Source organism: Corvus brachyrhynchos, unplaced genomic scaffold, assembly GCF_000691975.1.
Source record: "Corvus brachyrhynchos isolate BGI_N302 unplaced genomic scaffold, ASM69197v1 scaffold252, whole genome shotgun sequence".
NCBI lineage: Eukaryota > Metazoa > Chordata > Aves > Passeriformes > Corvidae > Corvus > Corvus brachyrhynchos.
The window spans coordinates 50140-70122 of NW_008236774.1; the positions used below are offsets into that span (position 1 = coordinate 50140).

The window sequence follows — 19983 nt, forward strand, 5'->3', positions numbered from 1 at the left end:
CTTTGGACGAGCCTAAATGGCCGGAAAGGGTCACAGTCTGCCCTGCAGGGGGAAGGGAGGGAGTGCGGTCCTGCTTCTGGTCGGCACAGGAGGGTTCTCAGTCACCTCTGCGGCAGTCAGGATTTTGCCCTGGTGAAGATGTTGCTGGAATTGCCTGTAGGTAAAGGTCTGTCTGAAGTGTTGTTGTAGCAGAGTTGTATGATGAAAAATGCTCTCCTGCAGGGAAGGCGAGTGAATTCAATCGTGCCTGTGAATGGCTGACATCAAAGAGTGGTGCCTTCCTTGTCCCTCTCTGCTCCATGCTATTTCCACACCTGATGGCTGGCCAGCAGCTTCTTCCCTTGCAGTTCATCCTGGGTCTTTTCTCTAAATTCACAACTGGTCTTGGCATCTGTGCCTGCACCAGGGTATGGATTTGGAAGCAGCCGAGCTGCAGGTGGGCACACAGTCACTGGGATGCAGACACCTGCGGTCTTGCAGCTCGGCCACCTCATTGCCCTGACTGCAGAGGGCAATATTTGTAAACCTGCAGCCATTGGGGGGTTTCCTCCCAGTTTCTGTGATGGTCTGACAGAAGTTCTGCTGCCGCTTGGCTTTCTGCAGTTGATGTGCACTGACGAGTTAGTGAGTGGAAGCCTGCACGCCTCCTACGGCACTTGCTGGCCCTCAGCTGGGGGTGGGTATTCTATTAAATTAGCTTTAAATGTCAAAAGGTGGGGTGAGCAAGTTAACTTTCACTAAAAGTCTGATCCAGGTTTAGAATAGGGTAGCAGCTCCATTTCCTGGCAGCACGTGGCACGCTAACACTTTCCATTTTTATCATGCTGACGTTTTCCTTTTTCCGAAATAATTCTATAGATGTAGCCCGTGCCAACCGTGAGCAGCTTTGCTGCATCCTGTGTGTGCGGAGTTTCAGCATTAATTAAATCACTTTGTCGCAGAGGAACCAAGGGAAGCTCATTTAATCAGGCATTAAATAAACAAACAAACATCACATCATCCCTCTCCGCAGTTCCTGGAGCATCTGACTCTCCTTGCCATGGTGACCGTGACCAGACCAGGGCAGAGCCTCAGCCTGTGAACACTGGGGGCAGGTTAGTGCTGAGGGTCACCATGGTCTGCACCCCCCAGAAAACCCAAAATGTTTGACTGGGTTTGAGCCCTAGCAGCTCTGTGTTTATAGGCACTCTGCAAACATGTGGCTCGTGCCAGAGCCCCCAACAACTGCTGGAGGTGGCTGCAGTGGAAGGACAGGTAGGAAAACACATTGCCTGAGATAGGGAGTTCTGCTACTGAATTCAGTTCACTTTTTTTTTCCCCCACCAGGGAAAATAGACTTTCTATTCCTGAAATTGGTCAAACATAAAATAAAATCCAGGTTTGTGCATGCCTGAAAGTTTTGTAGAGGTGGATGAAACCCAAAAATTCCTTCTCACAGGCAACCTGGCCAGACCCCAATTCAATTCTCCCCCTTTCAGGCCACTTCCCAAGGGTTGGAATGTTGGGTCACCCAAACCAGCACTGCAGCTCTGGTTCCAGGGTGCAATTGGGGATCTCTGTAAGGTGAGCCTGGCTGCCATAAGGAACGGGCCTGGAGAGCATTGCCAGCTCCTTATCCCCCACAGTCCTCTTGCTTACACTTCACCCAGCTCATGTAAATTAATATCAGTGTTGAATTTCCGTCATACCTACCTGCTGCTCTTGGCAGTTCAGCTGGGAAAGAAAAAGCCCGACTGTTGCTATAGAGACCATCAGATGGAGTGGCACCAGAACATCTTCCGCACCACTGCCACCGAGTGCTCACGCGTGTCCCAGCACCCGGCTGGCGGCCACGGTGGGACTGGGACACCCCTGCTCCTTGTGCCACCCCTGTCCTGCCCTGTGTGACTCCAGGGATGACTGATCTCCTGGGTCTCCTACGAGCTGGATTTTCGCAGGTCTTCCTCAGCCTGAAGCTTCTCCCAGGCTCTGTGGGTTGGATACGCCCCCAGGGATGGGCAGGGAAATGCAGGGCAGCAGCTCCTTCCTGGTGCTTGTTGCGGGACTCCGGGAGCCTGGTGGGAAGGCTCAGTGAAACAAGGTGCATGACAAAGCCGGTCGGTGGAAGCAGTTTAAACCATTTTCAACACTTCTGCTGCTGGCTCTGCCACGCCAGGTGTCTCAGGAGCAGGTCCTGAGGTTGCTGAACGCAGGTCCTCTGCTGTGACACTGAAGAGCAGGATGATGGTGGCATTCAATGCATGTGCTCACAGTGTGCCCAATTCCATGCCAGATATTTGTCTACAGTCAGCAAAGGGGCAGTTTATGCACCAGGACACAAAATCTCTAAATGTCCCTTCATTTTGTCAGCATGGAATGATCTCAAAGATTCTGTGAGGCTGGAGGGTGCTGCCCAGAGCAGCCCAAGTGACATTTTGTGCTGCTTGGAAATGGTCTCACAAGGAGCATCCCTGTGTGTTCATACAGCAGCCTCTCCTTAGCTTCTCCAAACAAGGTCATGCAGGTTGTCAAGTTCAGGTTTCAGCTCCAGGGTGAGTGACAGAGCCCTTTCATCTCCAGTGTCACAACACTTCAACCTGCATCAGAGGCTGCTGTGATGCCTGTCAGGCTCACAGGCATTTTGTTAAGGCTTATGCAAGAGAAATTTGTAAACAGGTGACAGGCTCTCCAGGCCTGCCCTGCAGGTGATGCAGGCAGATCTCATGGGATTTAGAGAATTGACTGAATTGGGGAAACTCACGGTGCTTGATCAGCCCAAGGGAGAAAGCAGAACTACGGAGGAGAAGCCTCAGGTGGTGGTATGACCACTATCCAAAGAGACCAAACCAGATTATACAAACATTTACAAACACCAGCGGCTTGATGTTTTGAGAAAAAAAGAATGGCTGTATTTAGCATTCTTGAAGCAAGCTAAAAAACTGAGACCCAACCTGTGCCAGCAACTTACCTATGAAGAAACCAGCATGTTTAGGGACATGGCAAATCACGGCTTTATAACTGAATGATCCAGCACACCAGTTTCTTCAAAGAAAGGACACTAGGTTCACTGGTACAATGTCTAAATCCAAAATTTGCTACTATAAATGACTGATGTGTCCTCTTAATCCCAGAGGCTTTTTTCTTGGTAAGCAAAATGAAGGGCAAGAGCCTATTAAATACAAATTACTACATTAAAAATGAACTGATAATCTATAATCATACATGCTTATGTATGGTCTCACATGACACCCTTTTCTCTCAATTAGAGAGATGTGTATTTGATGGCTGGATTATTCAGTAGATAAGGAACTGGCTGGCTGGATGCAGACAGAGGTTTGTGGTCAATGCCTTAATGTCCAGGTGGAGGCCGGTGGTGTCCCTCATGGCTCTCTCCTGGGACTGGTGCTCTTTAACATCTTCATCAGTGACACAGACAAAGGGACTGACAGCACCCTCAGAAAGTTTGTGTGTGGCACCACGTTGGGGGGTGCAGGTGCCATACTTGGAGGATAGGATGTCAGCCAGAGGGAAGTTCAACAAGTCCAGGTGCAGGGTGCTGCACCTGGCTCAGGGCAATCCTAGACATGAGTATAGACCAGGAGAAGTTATTGAAAGAAGCCCTATGGAGAGCTGGGGATTCTAGTGGATGAAAAGCTGGACATGAGTCAACAGTGTGTGCTCACAGCCCATAAAGCCACTTGTATCCTGCTTGTGGCCAGCAGGGCAAGGGAGAGGATCCTGCCCTTGGTGAGACCCTACCTGGAATGCTGCTGCATCCAGCTCTGGGATCCTCAGCTCAAGGAAGATGTTGACCTGTATGAGCAGGTCCAGAGGGTCACAGAGATGATCAGGGGGCTGGAGCACCTCCCCTATGAAGACAGGCTGAGAGAGTGGGGGCTGTTCAGCCTGGAGAAGGCTCCCAGGAGGCCTTCCAGCACCTTCCAGTACCTTAAGGGGGATTAGAAAAATGAGAGAGGGACTCTTTCTACAGGCAGATAGGACAAGGGGCAATGGTTTTAAACTAAAATAGGTGTAGATTAGATGTTAGGAAGAAATTCTTCACTGTGACAGTGGTGAGGCACTGGAACAGGCTGCCCAGGGAAGCTGTGGATGCTCCATCCCTGGCGGTGTCCAAGGCCAGGCTGACCATGTCCAGTGAAAGGTGTCTCTGCCCATGCCAAGGGAGTTGGGACTAGATGATCTTTGAGGTCTCTTCTAAACCAAACCTTTCTATGCTTCTATGTTTGAAACTGTTCCAATTTACTCAAAGTGAGCAGTTTTGTTATTCAGGTAGGAACACAAAGCTGTCTATAACTCACTAACTGCTCTAGAGATTTTTTTTTATGAAACAAAACCAGCCCATCAGTGAGGAAAATGAATCTTTATTTTTTTTCTCTAAAAGCAGAATCCATGTACATGTTCTTTTGTATGGTTTAAAGGTAGTTTTAAGATGTGAATAGTCACATCACAGAAATAATACAGAACAACCAGTGAAGGAATGAAGAGCCGGCTTGACAACTGCTTTATCAAGTAGCCCAAACATTATTTTTAACTAATGGTTTTCCCAGAGCGGACTTCAGGACAATATTAAAATCTCACCTACTCAACACAAATACAGAGATAATGACTGGGAAAATAACTACAAAATACAATTATTGCTGCTGTATCTGCATTGCTTCCTTGGAGGATACTCTACTGGATGCTGGGAGATCAGTTTTTAAATTTCAGTTTCATTAAGAATGTCATTTAGATAAATAAGAAGTAACCAGCTAGCCAATCTCACATGGTTAATTTATCTGAGACCAGAATAAAAAGGATTGTTCTACAACAAAAGCAGAGAGGTTTTGTTTTAAAAGGTGAAGAGTAGATTGTTATACTTTGAAACACAGACGATGGCTGTGCTTAAGCATCTAAGAAAATTTGGTCTGTAGGTGTTCCCAACACCCGCAAAGGGCAATCCTGGCCGAATGACCTGTCAGCACCAGTGAGCTCTCCCCTTTGTTTGGGAGGAGGTGGCTCTCCAGCTGTGCTCCTCAAGGCTTCAGCCCTGCTGCACTCACATATATGCCAGTCCGACTCAGGGCTTCTCTAACACCGGCCCATGCCTCTACTTCTGCTGAAGTCAGGCGTACGTGGTGGTGTTTGGGAGACTGGGCCCTCCCAGGGCTATTGAGTGTGAGACAGAACGAGAACTATTGCAATCATTTAGGTTAAAGGGTAGACAGAGTAATAAACACTCCAAGCACAAGTTATGACAACCCTTTAAGACCTGAAAATGGAAGCTGGAAAATTATTTCAAGCACACTGATAACTACGAACTGCACACGCTATTCGGTAGTGCCTTTATAAACATCTCTGACAGACCTGATGTGCACCAGCACGGCAAGGAAAACCCAGCATGCTGTAGGGTGTTTCCCACGCAAATGCGCATCTCCCGTGTGATTGGGTGCTTAAGTCACCAGCTTCTGATGAAACCTTGAGAAATGTATTCTAGAACATCTAAAGGTGACATTTGAACATCTCTCACATTACCGAGCAAAAGGTTCGATGGAAAAACCATTCAATACAGATGATTCCAGGTTTAGTTACATGATTAGTCTAAACAATGTGCCCAAACATACTTAATTGGAACAAGATTCTTAAACTATGCCTCTCTAAAATTTACAAAGTATATAAAATGTGATTTGACATTTATAAAACCTCAGCCCTTTTACAGAAAACAAAACAAGGCCATAGAATTTTGTTTTAAGTTTAATCTATTGGTTTTCTTCTCAGCAGTTTTAGTTCCTGTGATAAAAAAACTTAAACGGCACTCCACCATGGCCTTATAATGCAAGGAATAAATTAGCAAGTCACACTGTAAATAAAAATAAATAATTTCTAAGTTATTTTTATTTTTTTTAAAAATGGTTTCTTTAATTGCACAGTATTTAAAATTTTCAGTAGCAATGAAAAGTCAGTTGAGTATTTTTCTAAATGCTCCAGAGAGCAGGAAAGCATTGTGTCTCATTTTTCAAGCTTTACACACTGAAAATACCTTGGTCAAACCATCGACTGATGAAACTGATAAATGTTTTGGTAGTCTCTTACTGTGTCAAGATGCTGCAGTATCTCTCACCCAAGGCATTTAGTCCTCTGGCGCTGGCCCTGCTGGAGCAAACCCCTGCAGCGTCCCCTTCCAAGTGAGGTACTCTGGTTTACACCGACAGCTTTGATATTTTTGGAAAGGTGTTCACCGTTAGCTAAAACTTTCACAGCAGAAGTTTCTCAACAGCTCAGCACCAGTCTGCATCTGCCAAGGCTGCAGGGGTCTCCTTCGAAGGCTTCCCCAGCCCGGCACACCTTCTCTTTTCGGGGCATCACATGAACACATCAGGCTTTTGGCTCTCCCCAGAGGTATTCTGCAGTGGAGGACCAAGCCACAATTCAGACATACCAAAGAAAATGGGACACCTGGAAAGGTATCATCTTACCTCAGACCATTAGCAGTATCTTAAACCCACTTGCCAAACATATGTGTCTATATATATATCTTACACATATTTTGAGAAATAAAAGACAACGAAGTGATTAATACTGTCATACCCTGGGCATATTTAACTCGAAGTTAGTTACCTACAGGACATACTTAAAAACTCTAAATATGGTTGTTGTATTGAAAACAGTTGTGGGCAGATGCCTAATGTATGTGCGTTAAAAATACTGTGTATCTATATACTATTACTGATGCAGTTATAACAGCTTGGGATTTTATCTAAAAATGCAGAGTTTCTGCAAGGTATCGAAACAACTCCCAAGTACTGAAGACAAAGGAAAAGTGTTGCCCTCTTCTTAGCTGAGGGACAGCTCTAACTCGAAGGTACTAAATCGTTCATTGCATCTCTGGCACTCAGCTGGGGCCAAGACAGTATCACTGAATTACCTCTGCTATTTAAGTACCACGGGAGGTTACAGTTCAGTTATTTGCATCAATGCAATTACACAGACAAAGGTAGTATCTGACCAGTATCATTGCATCCACATTTGTTACTGGTGTCCTCTTTAGAAGTTGTTAAATATACACACTGGTCTCCTCACCATGGAGGAGTTCACACACAATTCCTCAATCTGTTAACACAGCAAAACAAAAGGAAGTATCAAGGCAAACGTTTTGTCCACAGTAAATTTCCTTTACGCAAAATAAGCAAGTCTAAGGGGAACTAGCACATCATTGCACAACATTAAAATCCACCAAGTTACTCCTGCTCTTGTATTTTTAAAGCATTTTCAGTGCTGGGGTGCAAAGCACAGAACCTATTACAAGAATCACCACCCTTTTGGGGATTCAATACTGCCCTGGATATGTGCAGAGGCAATGGACTGTGGGATCTCAGGCCTGAGCAGTGCAGCTCGCAGTCCCACACACCTCCTCGCACCGATATCCCAATGGCTAAGCCTGCTGAGCCCCTGCTCTCGGCCAGACTGTGACATGTGCGTGGCAGGAGCATCCTGGTGCTCACATCACAGGGAAAAACACAAAACACTTCTTTTACATACGCACATTTCAGTTCATGCTTAAAGGAATTGACCTTTTGGCAGAAGTAAATACCTACATAAAAAATAAATGTAGAAACCCATTAAAAACACCAACATAATAATTGCATTATTAAAACAGCTGCATCTACACTATGGTGTAGTACTTCAGTGTAATTCAATTTAACCAAATCTTAGCGTACAACTAAGATGAGACCCATTTCCCAGTCCAAACCTCAGCGTCAGCGCTGCATTGATCTCTACATTAAAACATGCTCTACAGATGGCCACCAACCAAATCCAGGGAAAAACTGTTGCCACAGGTGAAGAGGTCTTCTCCCTAAACAGACAACGCAGGACAGATGGTGTAGAGCCCCTCCGGCCTTGCCACGGGGACAGGCAGTGGCAGAACCTGCAGCGCACCGGCAGCGGAAGCTGCAGGAGCACCACGTCCTGAGTTGGTTTGCTGAACATGGTTCAGATTATTGGATATGTCTATAGCACAATGCTCTTTAGAAGCATTTACTGTATACCCAAACCCTACTTGCTGCAACACATGGTGTCACACAAGTAGTGAAAACGTCTTCGTATTCAAAGGTGCTTGGACATCATTTTCAGGCAGCATTTTACCTTTATTTTAGTGAGTTCCCACTACAAAGATTTTAGAAGGAAGAAGATGCCAATAGTTTATTTTTTCCTTTTAGTATGTGAAATTGAGACAGACACCTAAATAAATACCTACTTTCACTTGCCTAAATCTATTCTATGTCTGAAATCTCTAATTTTTAAATAAGGGATAAAATGTTGCCCAAAAGACTAGTTATAATTATACATTTGTGTTTCTAATCTACAAATCAAAATAGTTCTCAGTTAAAAAGATACAATTTGTATCAACAGTAAAAGGTACTTTCTGGTTCTTCAGGGCCTTACTTAAAATTCCAGCAAGTGTACCAAAATTATCAGCTGTAATAGTGTAAACTAGTGACACTTTTTTAACACTGAACATTGTTACAATGGATGGAAACCTAAAACTGTCGGCAACTGATCACGTCATGGAAGTACATCTGACATCAATTGCAAAAACTATTTCTATTTTTCATATATATATATAAAAGCTTATGAGGTGCTAGTAAAACCCATGACTTTAAACCAGAAATATCCCTTACTAATGCTAAAACAGACTTGGTTTGTCTGTTTCTAAAACTACACTATTTGTGGCAAGAATCAGGCCTACACAATGCAAAAAGCGAAAAAACTAACTCCAGGACCACATATGGTATCTTCTCTCCCCACAACTCTCCCCTCCCCAGCCAAAAAAGAAAAAAAAAAGTTTAAGTTATTATTTTGAGCTACAATATCATTACCATAGTGCAGTTAATAAATGTTGCATATCCTGAACACACAAAAACCTTTTCAGGCCAGCCTTGATAAATAGCAAGAAAAATCAAACAGTATCTTAAATACAAAACTTGCATTGAGATAATTAAATTCATTTAAAAACAAGTAAATATTTTATGAAAAGCATATTTTATCCAGTACAGTTGTGCAGCAATACAAAGGAAAAACATATAAAACAACTAAACAGGGCCCTACGATTTCAGGTCCCCATCTACTGACCAGAAATACACAGAGCTGGGTAACAACACACGGGAACTGAAACAGGGTGGCCTGGTTTGGGGAGATCCTGAGCATTTGCAGCTTCTCTTAGCTTCCAAGGGGGCTGCAAATTCTCAGTACCTTTGAAAATCAGGCAATAAGGCTTTTACCATATCCATAGATTAGTAAAAAAAAAAAAAAATTTTCCTCCTCTGTTTGCATCTGATCTTACTAATTGACTGCATCAACAAAAACATGTAACTATTTAAGCAAAACAAAGAAAGCAACGAAAAGTGCCATACTATAAATTACCAATACATTGTTACCCATTTCACTGTTAACTGGTAACTTAATTATTTGTTTCAAAAAATGAAGTCAGTGCTGTAGTAAATCTTTGTTTTCTACAAACAGGTGATTACAGCACAAAAAAGCTCACAAAAACAAACAAACATACATCAGACTTACTTATGGTGGTGTAAAAAGTTCAGAAACTTGGCTTGAAAACTGGCTTGAAAATTGCCTGCCAGAAGTAGCAAAATCCTCTTTCTGCAGGTTAATATCTCACAGCCCAAGGATAAGCATCCAGCAAGTTAAAAAATGAAACAAAAAATTCCCAACAAAATGTAACAATGATAAGAAAGTGCTGCATATAAACCCCTGATGCACCAAAGATTATAACCAGAGACCACAGATTATTTTTATATATATATATATTAATTTAAACTGGAACATATTCCAGATGTGAAAATAGCCATTTAAAAATTTTCAAACTAGAACACAAAACATATCTGGTACTTCCAATGCATGGGGCTATACATACAGACTCCATGATACAGTATTTCACATAAACGGAGTACTCTATAACCTCCTTGCTGAGAAGGAGATCCCAAATGCTATTGTAGCAAACCTCCCTCAGCGTTAGCGCTGAGCTGAAAACTACGAGACACCACAAAGATGCATCGTGTCTCAATAACCTAGCTGAGATTTCTCCACTAAGATGGCTGCAGCGAGCTGCTGAGCGTCCGTCACGTGAGGGTTCTTCTTCATCACCATCCTCACGAGGTCGGGGGGGAAGATGTTGCAGAGGTTAATGTAAACCTTCTCCCGGGTGTCTTGGTGCCTTGGGGGGTCTTGCGGGATTCCACAGTAAGGTACGCGCCAGGGCTGGTCCTGCTGCTCGGGAAGGCTTTGGAAGGCAAACTGCTCGTAGCATGGCTGCGTGGGGTTGCTGGGCAAGGAGTATGTCTGGCGGTAGCCGTAGGCATCCATCCCGTAACTCTGCCTGTCCCAACCTCCCAGACCTTCCTGGGCAGCGTAAGGCTTTCTGTGTCTTAACGGAGAGTTTTCATACAAACGGGAGTCTGAAATGCTGTCTATTCTCGTGGACACCAGCGCTCTCCCCAGATGCAGCGCCTTTGAATGGGACGAGCTCTGAGATGCGGAGTAGTCGTTCGGACAACTGGAACGAGCCCCGACTGCTGGATGCTGCAGATGCACAGCCATGTACGGAATGGGAGATTTGTGGTGATGCTTTGGTTCTTCGTGACTGTAGCTCTGCACTCGTGTGAGAGGCTCGTGGTAGCTCTGCAGGAAGGGCTGGGTGTTAAGGCGGCCGTGGGGGTGCATATGTTGGCACTTCAAGTTCTCCTCTAGCTGTGGGTCAGGCGAGCTCATGTACGAGCGATCGCTGTAACCCACGTAGGAATCGCTACTGCCACAGCTGACGCTCCCCTCGCTGCTGCAGTCGGAAGCTACAGAGCTAATCCTATAATCTGTGTCCAAGGAGAAGCGCCTTTCTGGACTACGTGGACCAGATACGCTGAGATTTGAATATGCACTCAGCATGGAGTAATAGCCTATATCCACCGGAGACTCACATTTTGGATACTGGTCATAAGGCATTGGTGTTCCATGATTTTTGGTTGCCATCATCACTGTAGGATACTGTCCCTGTGGTCTTTGATCCTGAGGTGGGAAGTGAACTCCGGATGGAAGGCCGTTAGTTAAAGGTGCAGTACTTTGGGGTTTTCCAGCAGAGGAACTTGGTATACTAACTAAAGAAGGTACAGACCTGGTTTCCAATTTGTTTTTGGTGGGAAGCTTTTCCTCCAAATCTTGATAGACTTGAGTCCTTATACTAGGATCGGATTGCCTCTTTGGAGCAGCACGCTTCAGCTCTGAAGTGCCATCACTTTTAGTGCTACAGGGAACACTATTGCTTTTTACCAGTCCTCCTTCACTTGTAGTTTTGGCAGCTGTGCTTCTAGACATGGCACGAAGTTCATCAGCTACGGATCGCTGAGGCTGATTTCCTCTTTCTGGATGGTAGTATTTGCATTTGTGTCCATAGGTACATTTCTTCCCTGTTAATACAGACATAAGCAGATTTAGCAAACTTCAAACAAGATCTGTTAGCCATCCAAATAACAGAAATGCCCCTCATTTAAAGTTTTACTGTTGATTTGAAAGATCTTGCAAACGAGATAGGTTTGGTGCAACACAGGGTGTGCTCTAAGAGCTCCTCTCCTGTTTTGTGGGGAAAAAAGAGGCAGTGGTAGCGTTCTGCAGCTGATGCCCTGGGAATGCAGACCAACACTACCAGCCACGTTTTGAGCTGAATGTGGCACTGCCAGGGAGTCTACACACCTGCTGTGTCGGGCCAAGGCAATATACAAGCACAAAACTTAACAGGGAAGTCCCACAGCAATAAGGCCAGCAAGTTTCAGCTCAGTCAAGATGCCTGTAGGAATGCTCAGTAGCTAACCTTCAGATAGCTCAATTAATTTTCTGGAAGAAAAGCTCAATATCTCACGATATTAGAAAAGGGCTTCTGGAACCTGCAGAATGTAGGTGTTGATTTGGATCTATTCCAATGAATGATTAGTTAAATTGTTCCTTTAGTTCAACTAGTAGACAGAAATGTTTTCTAAGTAGCACATGAAAAAACCTCTTATGGTTTCTACCATCAGTTCAGCATTTCAACCCATCTCAGGCTAAAACAACAATGTTAAAACCAATGTTAAAGAGTTTTTAACAGTTCTGGCAATGTTAAAATAAAGCAGGAGCTTGGTCCCCAGTCCCAGTACAAAAAAAATTGATGGGTTAAATCAAATTACCATACGGACACGGTTGCTTCTTATGTTCTGGCACAATAGGCTTCTTCCTAAGAAAATTGTCCAGACTTGGACCATGGCGACCAAGAGGATCATCAGGAGGCATAAATCTATAAAGAAAGAAAAAAGTATTACGGAAACAAACAAGCCTTTTTGCACTCCTCATGCAATGACCAAGAACCTCATGACTATGCTACACCATAACCTGCCATCCTGTCGTTTTTAAATCCGGGTACCCCGAGAGCAGTTTTGGAAGGTCAAATTGCAGGTACTGCAATTTGCAGGTACTGCCTGACAGGTAAGTCACAGGAACAGACTGTGTGGACACCTCCAGGCTGCTACAGACACCTTTGGTCCAGCTCAGCTGATGCTTTGTAGCAAAGCAGGGCTGCAAATAACCCATCCCAAAATCAAAAGTAAGGGCAGCAATACAAGCAGCCATTTCTTAAAACACCCCTATTAGCTTTGCAAAACTGTACTGACTGCCTAGGACTCTTGCATCAGCATTCAGGCACCTCAGTACAAGAGCCTGCTTGGTGGGGTACTGAGTCCCTCCGACTACAAGAAGCCACCAGCTGCAACTGCAGTTGATCTGTAGGCTGGGGTACAGAGTTACTATAGATGGATCTAATCAGACAGTTGAATCACAGACCCCGTGAGGTTCATTCCAACATGGGTTTTTCTGTGACTCTAGGACTTAGGAGTCTAACCACAGGCACAGTATATCAACAGCTGGAACATGCTGGCTCAGGATATCAACAGAGCTGGAATATTATACCATAGCATACACTGAATATACATTGGCATACACCAAAGAGGAAAAAACAGCATAAAAAGACACAAAAATGTTGCTAGAAAAACAGTTTTGAGTATCTTTAATCAGAAGACCAAATCTATGATTGACTATCCCTCTTGTTTTCCTACATGTACCTAATGATTTGGGTGCAAACTAAAAAATTCGTACAAATCGTCAAACTGTCCTTTCTTCAATTATTTTAGTGGCACATATAAAGACAGAATGACTTACTTGTCATTAACAAATGAATACATCAACAAGCGTTCATCTATGAACTTCTTCCATTCTGGCTTTTCATTAGCTAGATCCCTGTAGTTATCATTAGAGACAATGATGCCATCTGACTCAAAGGCCAACTTCACTATGAATCGGTCATCGTAGCACACCACCCTTCTCCCTTGCACACGCCGGGATGGTGTGAACACAAGAATCTTCTCCTTTTCTAATTTACGTAAGATTTCTTGATCTACAAGGAATAAGAATCAAAAATCAAACAACAAAGAAAAGAAAAAAATTTGTTTAATCTCTAAAAACATTAGACTTGAGGAAGAAAATCCAAGCACTTAGGACTAAAAATGTCTTAGGTGGTTATAGTCCAGCAGAAGGTGTCCCATATATGATATCTGAACTTATAGTCAGCAGTCAGCTGGCAATACTTTCAAAAAACCCTGCAAACAAATCAAAACCTCCTGCTCCACACCATTTCTCTAAGACTAACACAAGGGATCTTGTTCATGTTCCTGTGGTTCAAAAAATCCCCATTTTATCAAAACATCTGTGCAGAACTCCTCTGGTTGAAGGGGTCATTTTAAACACCACTGAATAGGAGCACTATACCCAAGAATAGCCACGGCTTTCCCATAACTGAGCTCCTCGGTAAGGACAGACTTTCTTCATTTCTTTGTGGAAGCCAGCAAGAAGCATCTTTTGAAAGAATTCCAGTAGCTCACATTAATGGGACTGTCTCATTGAATCCCTGCCCATCAAGAGAAGGGGTACCCAAAGGACTAGAAAACCCACATTCGGTACAAGCACTCAGGTTCTCCACAAATATTAGCAGCATTCCCCAGAAAGACCTCTGCTGTCATCTTGTAACCAACAGCAAAAAAGGTGGTGGTTTGTTTTGTTTGTTTTTTTTGTTAACACCAGTAATAGTTTAGATTGTATCTTTCCTTGAATGGTTTACACGTTTACATGTAAGTTCTTATCAAAGCCAGATTTCTCTTCAGTCCTTCTAAATAATCATATTTAGCATTTTATGTAGCTCCTTCTTGTTCTACACAATCTGTCACTCACATATCCCAAAAGTATTTTCCCTTTTCCTGTGCGGAACCCAGAGATCCCAAGCAGGTTTGAAAGATGGACCTCAGGCTACTAAGGAGGTTGTACCTAGTACTGGGGCACCTACCCCTTCTGTTGATTCTCCTACCTATCACTCTCCTCAGAACAGATAAGCTATGAAAGAAGAATACACAAAAAAACTAGGCAACATCTAAAACAGCAGAAGATGCTTGCATAGTGAATATGAATCATGGCTCTTAGTAATGGGTAATAACTCAAATAACTCAACTGTTTTGTAGCATAAGAAACTTGACAGGGGACATATTCCATCTGGGGAAAAAAAAGATTCTGACAGGAAGAAATACAGCATTAATATTACATATAAACAATATATTTGATACAAGCATTTATCTGCTTAGTAGAAAAAGCACAAGATTTTAAATGAAATACAACCTTTTTGTATTCAATGCCCCACAATGCGGTAAATGATGAGTGAGAGTGTGATGGGAAGTGATTTTTTTTTCCCTGCTAAGAAAGAATAAAAAGATCTGCCACATTATGACTGGTGGGTACTGGTAAGAAAGATGCGGCTGTTTAGTCCAAGAGACTCTCATGAATGCTGACAGTCTAGAACCATCCCCATGTTACTCATCTAGGGCTTTTTCCAAACTCCAGCTGGCCGCGGATTTCAGGTGCGTATCTCTGGCAACAGAGTGCCAGCACCATGTATTTTACATGCCTGGTAGCACACAGGCTTTCTGCATCCTCAGAAGAAAACAGAAGATGCAGTATTTTCACAGAAGATACAACAACCTGCTCTGATGTTCCTCCCATTTTCAGGGTACATGATCACAGACGGAAAACTGATTTCTCATTGCTAGACAATTGACCATTGCAAGGTCAATTCTAGCTTGCTGCTTTCTTGAAATGCCTTTTGGGGTGTTTAGCCCTACGCACACTTCAAGCAGATGTCACTATTTATTTCTAAGTGGCCAAATTTTTATTACTTAGCCAATGCTCTTCTCATACCCCAAACACCAGTACGGCGAAAGAAAGGCTTCAAGAGAAAGGCTCCACACTGCCAGTGCTGACAGGGTAACTGCGGCTTTCCAAATGTTACCATGTGTTAACATGCTATATTCTAGTTGCAACCAAGCAAATGGGATGAAGTGCTGAGAGGATCTTTCCAGATATTTGAAAATGCTCATGGCAATCGAAACATGCTTCTGTATTCTTCTAGAAGCTACAGCTATTAGTCTCAAAAGCCTCCCCTTCTTTAATGGCAATCATGTTGGGTCCCATCTCAGAAAACCCCCTTCCTCCTCTCCAAGTTCTAGGGTTTTTTTAACCCCTAATTCCTTTCTGTTTCAACTTTAGGGCAGTTGGAGGATGTCTCTCCAGCCTTCACACAGAACCTGTTAGTTTGATGAAGGAATCAATACCTCTACACCATATTTTTTTCTATATAAACACATTCAAAATTAAAATTTTCAAAAGTTGTCTATTTGCTAATAGTAATGACAAAGAGAGGAACCAGTCCCTTTCTGTCCAGATAATTCTCATAACCCAGACCATGGGCAGTGACAGGCCATCCTGGCAGAATCTGCTCACCACAAGAAATAATACCCACCAAATGACTAACTTCAAACCTCTTTGGTACTAATACTGCACAGACAGCATATTTTAACAAAGGCAATTACATCCTTCAAGAAGTAAGTAGCAATGTTAAGGGAAACTTGAGCAGATGAGCAGAACAGAACAGGAGGATGTGGAGAGGGCATTGCTTTGTCTTTTTCCATCCTGTAAGTCGCAAGGAAGTCACTACAGCAGAGATACTTTTTGTTACAGCCTTTCACTGCTAAAGGTTTGTTCATCTGAGCAGTAGCACTGTTCATTTGAGCAGTAGCACTCATGCTGTGCAAAGCACTGAACAAACAAGCAAAGATGGAGCTTACCTGTTATAAGAGCATCTGGTCTCGACTGTTCTTTCCTCCACGCTGGCACAAACACAGTAACATCCTTGTGGCCTCTTTCCAAAAACCAGTCTACTGCCAGTTTGATTCCTCGACAAGAAAATACTTCTTTGTTCCCGTGGCTGAAACACATATTAAAATTCTTTATTAGATGACTTTGTTTTTCTATGACCACAAATGGAGCTCAGTAAAATGCAGATGTCAAAGCCATGCTCTTCACTTGCTCCATGGTCTCTAAAAGCAGCTGGAAGTCTGTCTGAGCCTAGCCCAAACACAGCCATCATTTCCAAAACAGCGTGGGAGAGGGCTACTGAATCTGCCAAACACATTTATCACCTGTACAAAGATTTGACAAGTAAAGAAAAATATAAGCGTGCTTTTAAAAATCCTCATAGCCCAACCAACTGTATGGGGTATAACAGGCAGCTCAAAGACTTGAGGGAAAGCAGAAGGCCTGAAATACCAACATGAGAGTGAACTGTGTTTAGGAAATGTTAGCAGATGAGCACAGGTGTGCATGGAAGCAGCAGAAGGGACAGCAGAGAGCTCTGCGAGGTCCTGTGTGAACAGGGAGAGAGGAGAAGGCTCCAAGCCCAAGGGGATGGCAGGCACTCAGCAGGACAAATTAGGCAAACTGGGGAGACTGTCCAAAATCAACATGGCAAAACTAAGAATGTGCTTAGTACATACTTCAGAAGGAGAAATTAATGTTATTTAAAAAGCTGTGAAGAGACAATTAAGCAGAAACTGATCAGACACAAGCAAAACAAAACGTGTGTCTGTTGTGCAATAACTGTCTGGGGTAAGGCAAGAGACGCAATTATGTCATTTTCTAAAGGCAGACAAGCCTTTGCCCAACTTCTACATCCAGTTTTAGGCATGACATTATAAAAGACATAGATGAAACAGAAGGAATCCAGAAGAAAGTGAAAGGAGACCTATGGGGAAAGGCTGAAGGAAGCACATTTAGATAATCTGGGGAAAAAAAGCAGCTTGTGAAAGAACAAATCAATCTTCCACGTATAGGAAGTAACTGAAATGGAGGACAGCAATCAGCCAATGGGTGTCCACAGAGAGGTTCTGGGAGCAGGGAGCTGCTGTGAGAGGAGTTTGGGATTGCCCCATGATGGGCACACCCAGCTCTAGCCAGCTCCACAGCGGAGAAGGGAACGAGGGAACACCAAGGTTTGAGGACGAGGAGGTGCTTCATGAGGAGCAGGTACACTCCCAGAGGGACTTGCACTCTTGAGAACAGGAAAAGGGCAAGAAGGAAGGAGCAGCAGAGAAAAACTGTGACACTCTGACCTCAGCCCCCTGCACGGCTCACAGCTGCTCTGGGAGGACTGACTGCCACCTGCAGCTGTGACAAGGTGTAAGAGCGAGGCTGTGGGGAGGTAGTGGGGAGGACACATGTTTGGAATGAAGCAAGCCTAGAAAAGGAGAGACAGTCTTCCCCCTAAATATTTTAATGTTTTTCTTTTTTGTTTCCCAATATTAAATTTGGAATTAAATATTTATATTAACTGGCTATAAATGAAATTGAATTCCCCAAGCTGAGTCTGCCTGACATAAAAAATTACTTGATGAGTGATCTCCCTGTCATTGTTTTGAGCCATGGGTTTTCTTGCTTCTGTTCCTCCTGTTTTCTCCCCCATTCTGTTGGGAGGAGGCAAGCCACAGCCAACCCACGATAGTCCCACTGGGTAAGGACAGAAAAGTCCTTAACTAGCGTAAGGAACAGTTAAGCACTGTGCTAGTAAAAGCTTTCTCCCTAGTCTGTGGGACAGTCTGGCCATGGATTTTGGGATCTCCTCACCGGAGGCTTTGCAAAACAAGTTAGACAGCTCCTCTGAGGCCAGTCTGGCCTCTCCATGCACAAGAGGAGACAAGCAACTTTTGCGAGGTCTGTCCCAAACCTGCAGCTCTGTGTAGCCGAAGAAACTCAGGGGCATGGAAACAAGCCATCACCTTTCACTTGGCTTGTCATAGCAGGCATGCCACAATCTGCTTTCCAGAAGGGTAAAAGACTATTCTTTGTCCGTGATTTGTGAAGAGGACAATAGCATGATAGATAGCCACAGGAATTTTAAAAGTTCCTTCTCCTTGCATGTTTTGAGGTAAACAGAACACCAGAAAGTTATCTAAAAACTTTTGTCCCCCTCAGCAGGGAAATTTTAAGTACCTACTATTTCCACCTTTCTAAAACATAGCACTGCTGGTTTATTTCTTGACACTGAGGGAGCTTGAGTAATTGTGCAATGGACAAGGTACCAAAGTAAAAGTGAGAAAAAATTTGCAAAAATGTTCCGATTTCAGAAGTCTGTGAAGGAGGTGGTGTACACTTCCACCTGTGTCAAGGGAGAATGAGTCATGGCTAACACCTCTTACAAAACATCATTCTCAGCAGAGGCTGTGTTGAAGGTCACACATCCCATACAAAAGGGAAAAAAAAAAAAAAACAAACCCAGTTTGTTTAAATAGCATTGACTAAATTCACCACAAGCAGGGTGACTGCACTGCTAATAAAAGAGGAAATTTTCTTCCAAAATTATTTTACTTTAATCCATAAATCTGATTTATTGGTAAAGTATTCCCAACTAATTAGACAGCAAAAGTGAAATGGATAGGTTTAAACTAAACTCTGTCTTTCCTCTGATTTTGCAACCTTATGTAACAAAGATTTCTACTGTTAAAATATTCTTAAGTTATGAGTTTTCATGTTGGTCAAAATCACAAAGGTCATAACATCTGTTAGATCAAAGGGCTAAAAAGTGATATTTGATTAGACAACAACCCCAAAAAAAAAGGAAAAAAAAAAAAAAAGAAAAGGAAAAAGGCAAAGAAGAGCCCACTACCATTAACAGGATTTAAGTGAGGAAGTGTCCTACTTCCTCTTCTAATGATACTGGAGGCAGTACCTGCAGACATAAGCATATACTCTGATACTGCAACTGTTGCCAAGCATAACAAAGTTCGTAAATTTCAGCTGGCATGGGGTACTCGAAGGATAGTTTAAGCCCATCTTCTGTGCCTACAGGGCTACACTAGGAACACTGTCAGGAACAATATCTCTACCTAAATACCCTTTTTAGCTATGGTTATAGGCCTCTGCAGTAACGCATTCCCTGTTTTCTATGATCATATCACACGATATAGAATTACATCATAATAACACTGTAATTATAAAACACAGACCAGTATTTTTTCTAGGCATTGTTTTATACTATACAACTACTCTTGTGCTTGTTTGGCTGAAAGAGTAGTATCTTTCTGTATTTCAAAACTTACCAGGAATGGGAAAGCAAACCACACACAGATGTGACACACTTAAAGTGCACACGCACACAGTGCAGAGCAAAAATGGCCAACAGTACTTCATCCACGGTCTAACTCCATCTTCCCTCAATGACACAAGATTGGGACACCTGGTGCACTTTCAGCACCCAGGGAGAAGCCATAAGGCCTCCTTTGCAAACGCTGAGAAAAGAGGTTACTGCTCGTGCTATCAGCAGGCTGTGTACAACCATAAACATATTGTAAGCCATTTTAAAACAGTCAGGAAGGGCTTGTTCCAGCTACTAAATTCCAGTGGAATCACTGTACTGTGACTGCTCTATACAATCTCCAGGGTTTCAAGTGGATAAACCCACTTTTCACTCCTTACAGTGAACAAGTGGTGTGTTAAGACTACGTTTTAGCAACACTATGTTTCCTTCTGCAAGTCTGAGAAATA

At 43.3% G+C, this 19983-nt stretch overlaps 1 protein-coding gene across 1 annotated transcript in view; it reads right to left on the reverse strand.

Annotated features, from left to right (window-relative positions):
- Positions 1 to 4341: 4341 nt before the first annotated feature.
- Positions 4342 to 19983, reverse strand: part of ZC3H12C (zinc finger CCCH-type containing 12C) — a 44767-nt gene continuing 29125 nt past the window's right edge. Inside the window, exons 3-6 of the mRNA XM_017727810.1 lie at positions 16233 to 16372; positions 13228 to 13462; positions 12204 to 12310; positions 4342 to 11450 (exon numbers count right to left, since the gene is read on the reverse strand). Coding sequence (XP_017583299.1) covers positions 10054 to 11450; positions 12204 to 12310; positions 13228 to 13462; positions 16233 to 16372 — 1879 coding nt within the window. The 3' untranslated portion in view covers positions 4342 to 10053. The remainder of the gene's footprint in view (positions 11451 to 12203; positions 12311 to 13227; positions 13463 to 16232; positions 16373 to 19983) is intronic.